The sequence below is a fragment of the Myotis lucifugus genome, unplaced genomic scaffold, assembly GCF_000147115.1.
Source record: "Myotis lucifugus unplaced genomic scaffold, Myoluc2.0 scaffold_8, whole genome shotgun sequence".
In the NCBI taxonomy this organism is placed as follows: Eukaryota; Metazoa; Chordata; class Mammalia; order Chiroptera; family Vespertilionidae; genus Myotis; species Myotis lucifugus.
Genome location: NW_005871056.1, coordinates 12,770,802 through 12,777,914, shown reverse-complemented (window position 1 = coordinate 12,777,914; position 7,113 = coordinate 12,770,802). Strand labels below are relative to the sequence as shown.

General features: G+C 55.3%; 1 protein-coding gene across 1 annotated transcript in view; it reads right to left on the bottom strand.

The window, feature by feature from the left end:
* Nucleotides 1-7,111, bottom strand: part of PLXND1 (plexin D1) — a gene marked incomplete at its 5' end in the record, with an annotated part of 53,391 nt that extends 46,280 nt beyond the window's left edge. Inside the window, 2 exon segments of the mRNA XM_006083934.2 lie at nucleotides 6,159-7,018; nucleotides 7,021-7,111. Coding sequence (XP_006083996.1) covers nucleotides 6,159-7,018; nucleotides 7,021-7,111 — 951 coding nt within the window.
* Nucleotides 7,112-7,113: the final 2 nt, after the last annotated feature.

Sequence of the window (7,113 nt, the reverse complement as noted above, 5' to 3'; positions counted from 1 at the left end):
CCACTTCCGCAGGAGGCCCCATCAGCTATAGCCCCCAACGTATGGCCCGGCCTCTGCAGATGCCCCAGCCGGCCACACCCCACTCTGGATCTGAGTCACTGTAGCGTCAGTCCTAGCTCCAGCCAGGGCCTCATGGAGGTGCTATCACAGAAGGGGATTTTGTACGAAGGGCAACACCCAGATTTCCATGGGGGGGAGGGGGTGCAATTGTACAACTTGCCACAGAGCTCACAACTAACAGCGCCATCACCCAGTGTGGACTCTGCAGTCAGCAGTCACACTGCTAATCAGCTGTGTGGCCCTGGGCCTCAGTTTCCCCGTGTGTAAACTGGGGATAACAGCACTTCCTGCCTCGGGGAGGGGGGTGGGACTGTGAGATCAAAGGCATTGATGTTCGTGAAGGGCAGGCACAGTGTCCCTGCTCAGAACTCAGAGCTCAGCCCCAGACAGCCAAGAGGGCACCTACCCTCCGCACACCCTCAGGTACATCAGAAGCTCAGCACCTACCCCCAGCAACAGTAGTGACAGCAGGCTCACTCTACTCATCTCAATCCAGGCCCTCCTGCCTCTGAGCTGGCTGGGACCCCCACAGCTCTAGACCCGCCCTTGCCTCACCCTTCTATCTTGCCCATGCCTGCTCACCTCTAGGGTCTGTGTGAGCCTCTAAAGCAGTGGTTCTCAACCTTCCTAATGCCGCGACCCTTTAATACAGTTCCTCATGTTGTGGTGACCCCCAACCATAAAGTTATTTTCGTTGCTACTTCATAACTGTAATTTTGCTACTGTTATGAATCGTAATGTAAGTATCTGATATGCAGGATGTATTTTCATTGTTACAAATTGAACATAATTAAAGCATAGTGATTAATCACAAAAACAATATGTAATTATATATTGTGAAATATTTATTTCTAATTACAAATATGTGTTTTCCGATGGTCTTAGGCAACCCCTGTGAAAGGATCGTTCGACCGCCAAAGGGTTCGCGACCCACAGGGTGAGAACCACTGCTCTAAAGCATCCTCCCTCCTCTGAGCACACCCTGCCCAGTTGGCTGTTCCACACACCGAACACACTTTCCTCTGATGTACTCTTTTCCTCTGCCTGCCATTTTTGGGCACTGCATGTGAGATTTTAATCTGCCCACATCCTCAGAAGACACTGGCCGGTTTTACAACGAGAAAGCATGAGGCCCAGAGATCACACGGCATACAGGGAGGAGGACAGAACTCAAGATCAGCTTTACCCTCACCTACTTGGGAATCAAAATGGTGGGGGAGGGATAGTAACAGTCTTCTGGGCCCAAGCCCTGTCTCTTCTGGGTCAGTGGTCGGCAAACTCATTAGTCACAGAGCCAATATCAACAGTACACGACTGAATTTCTTTGAGAAGCCAAATTTTTTAAACTTAAACTATATAGGTAGATACATTGTTATTAACTTAATTAGGGTACTCCTAAGGCTTAGGAAGAGCCACACTCAAGGGGCCAAAGAGCCACATGTGGCTCTCGAGCCGCAGTTTGCCGACCACGGGTCTGGGTTAGAAGGTCATCCTGGCCAACCTCACGGGAACCCCTTCTCCTGAGTCCTACCAACTGTCTCTGCTTATACCCTTGGCCACGGGGAGCTCACTCCCAGCCCCATTCCAATTCCATGTATAAAGCCCATCTTGGGAGCTGTCTCCCTCCACCTCCACCCAGCATTTCAACCCCTAAATTGGTTCAGAAAACGCCTTCTTGACAATGAGCACCCACCCACCACATGCCAGTTTAAAACCGCCTGAGGGTTTTTTTCCACCTTTACTATAAAAAGACACCTTGAAAATGCAGCATTGACATTTCCCTGTCAGTTTTCTTTTTGATTTAAAAACACAAATACTATGGTCATTCAAAGGTGACAGTGGGGGAGCTCGGGGAAGGAAGACTCAGCCTCACCCAGCTCAGTGGTTGAGCATCCACCTATGAACCAGGAGGTCACAGTTTGATTCTTGGTCTGGGCACATGCCTGGGTTGCAGGCTCGACTAGTGTGGGGCGTGCAGGAGGCAGCCGATCAATGATTCGATTTCATCACTGATGTTTCTATCTCTCCCTCTCCCTTCCTCTCTGAAATCAATATATATTTATATGTTTTTTTTTTTTAAAGACTCAGCCTGCCCTTGCCTTGCTGGGTGATCCTGTACCTCAGTTTCCCCCCTTGATAGCTGTGGCAACTTCCCAAACTTGCTTTGACCTCAAACATGAGGCGACGGAAGGAATCCACGCTATCCGCAAGGAAGGCTAATCTCCTCACTCCCATATTATCAAAATAGCCCAACAGCCCCAAATATGCCAAAAACAATCGGGGACAAAGCTGGGGCCCTCGGAGGTTCCCCGCCTCTGACCTCACACCTCAGTAGCTCCTCCCTTCTCTGCCAGATTCCCAGATGGAAGGTGGCAGTGGATGCTGACACTTCATTGTCTTAAAGGTGGAGAGCAGAGGAAAAAGCCTGCCCCAAATGACCCCGACTGAGGCTGTGGGGTTGAGAGACCCCAAAAACAACCGTGGGCCCTGGCCAGGTGGCTCAGTTGGTTGGAGCATCATCCCGTACGCCAAGAGGTTGCGGGTTTGATTCCCGGTCAGGGCACATACCTGCTTTTCAGGCAACCCTGGTCTCTCCCTTCCTCTCTCTCTCTCTCTCTCTCTCTCTCAATCAATCAATAAAAAGTGAAGGGGGGGGGGGGGAGTAGGGAAACTGGGAGACATCTGTAAACTGTCGACAATAAAACAATTTAAATAAATAAATATAAATACCTATCAATAAAAACATATCCTCTGGTGAGGATTAAAACAAAACAAAACAAAAAAGCCCACAACTGCAGGAAGCTGAGTTTCCAGAGGCCTGGCCAAGCCACCTCCCTTGCCTGGAGGTCAGCTGTCCTTGGAGAACAGATGGAAGAACAAGGTGCTGTCCCCTAGCCCAACTTCCATCTGATGCCGGGCCAGACTGGGCAGCTTCCTTCCCCTCCATCCTGTCGGTCCCCACCTCTGGGGCTACATCCTGGCAGCCAAATCTGTCCCAAGCCCACTGCTTCCTTCTCTGCCCCCCGACGGCCCATCACGTCCCCGAGAACAAGGCCTGGCCCACTGCCTGCACTGCTGCGCCCAGCGCCCACCGAGGTGAGTGTTGGAGAAATATCTGCGAATGAGTGAGTGCATCTCCTGCCTGGGAGATGGCACCAGCCTCCCAACTACTCTCTCCTCTTTCCTTCTCACCAATCACCTAGGGACTTTCTAAAATAATTATGTTACAAATGATCATAGTAAGCACTGGCCAGGGAGCTTAGTTAGTTACAGCATCGTGCTGATATGCCAAGGTTGCTGGTTTGATCCCCAGTCAGGGCGCATGTAAGACTCAACCAATGCATGCATAAATACGTGGAACAACAAATCAGTGTCTCTCTTCTCTCTCTCTCATCAATAAACAAAAATATGTATATAAAATAAAAATGTTTCATTAATAAAAAATAAAATGAAAATAATCATAGTAATTGCAAGCACATGTGCCAGCCACTCTACTAAGAGCTTCCCAAGTATTAGCTCATGGAATCCCCACCTGGAAAGTAGGTACTTTTATTATCATTCCCATTCCACAGAGGAAGACATGCAGATGCTCATTCAAGTCATATCACTCCTCTGGCTAAAACCCTTCATGGCTCCCGATGTCCCCAGGATACAGTCCCAATTCCATCATACGGCCAACCTGCACCCTGCAGGCCCCATCCGTCTCCCCACTCCGTTCAGTTGCTCTAGCCCATTTGCTGTATCCGACCTGCAGGTGTTTGCATAGGCTGTTCCCTCTGCCTGGACCCTTCCCTCCTCTCCTGCCAGCCTCAGGTGGCTAACGCCTGCTCATCCATCTCTGCTTTGATATCACTCTCCCAAGAAGCCTTGATGCCCCTCTCCCGGCTCCCTCATCCCTCCGGCTGTAAGAGCCTGGCTACACGTCAATCCTCTGCTCGCCTGCATGATCCACAAGAGCAGAAACTGAGTCACCTTTGTCCCCCAGTGCACATGGCTGGGCACCCAGTAGAGGTTTAGAAATGTTTACTGACGTTTCTAGAGGTGGGAGAGGGTGGAGTCATTTCTGCTGCAGAAGAAGCCAAAACAGGTCACTCTTTGCTGTTCAGGATCAAGCCCAGACTTAACGTTAATACTGTCCCCTGGGGTAATAACAAGAACAGCATACCTCTACCAGGTGCTTATTATGTGCCAGATAAGTGCTTCACATTAATTAGTTCATTTAGCCCTTAGAGATTTGTTTTCATTATTCCCACTTTACAGATGAGGAAATGGAGGCACGGCGAGGTTAGGTCCGTTGCCAAAGTCACATAGCTGGGAAGTGGCAGAGCAGCGTTTGAACCCATGGTGCGCAGTCCAAATTCTTAACCTATAACTGGGGAGCTGGCAACAGCCTGGAGCAAGAATAATGGCCACCCTCCCCACCCCCACCCTGGGCCTTGATTTTACACATCTGGGAGAGCCTGCCCAGTGGCACTGGCCTGTGCCTATAGCTGGGTATGGGGAAAGGGAGAGGGATGGGGGGGGGACACAGGGAGAGTGACTGAGAGCTGAGAACCCACCTCACCTTGGGGTCAGCAGGAGGCCCTTGGCCACTCTGTCCCTGGGGCTGTGTCCTTGGAGAGGCCCTGCCCCCTAAAAAGAAGGAAGCCCCAGCCCCCTTCAACAGAATGAGTCACTGCACAAGGCCAGGCTGAAAATAATGGACCTTAGGAACTGGGAAGGTTCCTGCCAGAGGGGGGGAGGAGACTGTGGAGGCCCAAGGGGACAGACTCGCCGAGGACCCGGATGGACATACAGGGCCTGGAAAGGTTGAGGAAAGGCTTTGGTCCCCCAACAAGGTCTTCCTTCCATAGAGTAGGGCCGACGCCCCACTCACTCCTAGCCCTGAGACCTCCATAAACAAAACTCACCCCTCAAACACAGCCCACTGGGGTATGTAGCTCTGGGAAGAGGAATGGTGGATGTCTCAACCACAGCGCTGGGCGGCCAGCCCTCATCTGGCTGGCCCCTGCTCCCTGGGACAGTCTGCCCTGCTCACCCACCGTGACCTTTATTTTCAGGGCAGCCAGCCAGCCGGGTGGTGGGCAGCCGTGGGAGCCTGACTATAAGAGAAGGAATCTGCGTTTTCTGTAAGCCCCAGCGTTGGGCACACCCACGGGAGAATAATTAAGCTCATGAGATTCTTGCCACAGCCTGAGGACCAGGGAGAAGGAGTGGGGCAGGGCAATCGGGGGCCTAGCCCCAAGGAGGGCTCTGTAATCACCAGGAGTCAGCTTGGCATTTGCAGAAGGAGAAACGGAGGCTTCCTAGGCAGTGGCAAAGCCTGGGGCTCAAATGGATCTCCCAGACTCTGACACAGATGCAGAGTGTGGAAAGGGTGCAGGCTTCCATTTCCCAGGGCCCCCTAAAGAAGTGACCCCTTGCTGGTGCGCTTACTTGGAGAGAACTGCACAAAATTCCCTCGGCACCCTTATGTCACGTCCACACAACTTCAACACACACATTGAGCCCCGAACCTGGCCCCCTCCCCGCCCCCTCACTCCCCAACCCAGCTCCAGACACTTGGGTCCCCTTCCCACCAGCTGGTGTGCTCCCACGCCTGGCCCCTCCTCATTCCCTCCTGGGCCTCTGGGCCAGTCCTACCCGTGGCATACCCCCCTGGCCCTGGCACCTCCCCACCAAGGCCTTTGGTCAGACTTACACTCACTTGCCCTGTGCTCACCGCCTATGACCCACCTCCAGATGCACACCTGAGCTATATATACACCTTGAGCTCTCTTCAGCACGTACCCATCCACACCACAACCTGAACCCCTCCCACACACCTAGGTATGCGCACCTGTACGCCAGCACTCAACTGACTGACCTCACACGCACACCTGGGCCATATTCGCGCTAGTTGCCCCCATCTCAGCTGACACCTGTACCCTCGAGAGTACACCGAAGTCCCCGCAAATGCACCTGTGGCCCAGAGTCCACACTTGTGTCCCCGTCCGCTCGCACCGGTGACCCGCTAAGCGGGCAACCCGCCTAGTTACCGGCCCGCTCTCCCTCGGCGACCTGAGCTGACTCCCCCGCACCGCCAGGCCTGGGCGTACCTGGATGTTGCTCTTGGGCTCGCAGGTTGTCCCGGTGCCCTGCACCACGCTGTCGAGCACCGCCACCACCTCGTCGGGTGCGGGCTTCACGAAGCAGGCGGTGCGCGCGGCGCGAATGGCTGCTTGCACGTCGGCGAAGCTGAAGGCGCAGAGCGCGGCGGGAGCCGCACGGGGCGCGGGGGCCCCCTGGGGCCGCTCGAAGACGGCAAAGAGCAGCTCGCGTGCGGGAAAGACCGACACCAGGCGGCTGTAGAGGTCGCCGCGGCCCGCGCCGCCCGCGCACTGCAAGCCCAGCTGGATGTAGGACTCGGTGAGCTTCTTGGCGTCGCCGCCGGCGCCGCGAGGCAGGCAGATGCGCGCCAGGAGGCTCCGCGCCTGGCTCTCCTTGTCGCCCGCACGCGCCTCGCTGGTGAGCGCCAGGTACGCGTAGGACGGGGCGCCCGGCGGCGGGTCCGGCGGGTGCAGGAAGGCGCGCACGAAGCCCAGCTTGTGCTGCTCCTTGGCCCCCTGCTTGATCTTGAGGATGTTGTCGTCGGAAGGGTTGAGGTCGAAGGTGAAGAGCTTGGCCAGGTCGCCGCGCGCGTCCAGGGAACGGATGGCGATCTCGGGCGTGTTCTCGAAGCGGTGGTCCTCCAGGCTGCGGTTGCGCGGGAAGAAGGCGCTGCCGTAGCCCGTGTACGTGGCGCCCACGAGGAGGCGGCTGCCCCCGGTGCCGGCGGCGGGCGGCAGCACCAGCCCGACGGTGGACGCGTTCGGGTGGTTGGCCGCCACGTTCAGCATGCTGGGGAACACCGTGACCGGCTCGGCGGGCGGCGCGGCGGGCGGGAAGCGCACGGCCACGGCCGAGATGTTGCCCCGGGCCGCAGCTGGCAGAAGCCCTGGTAGATGGAGCCGCACACGACCACCAGGCCCTGGCCCGGGTCCAGCTGCAGGATCTTGTTGTAGTTGTCGGTGA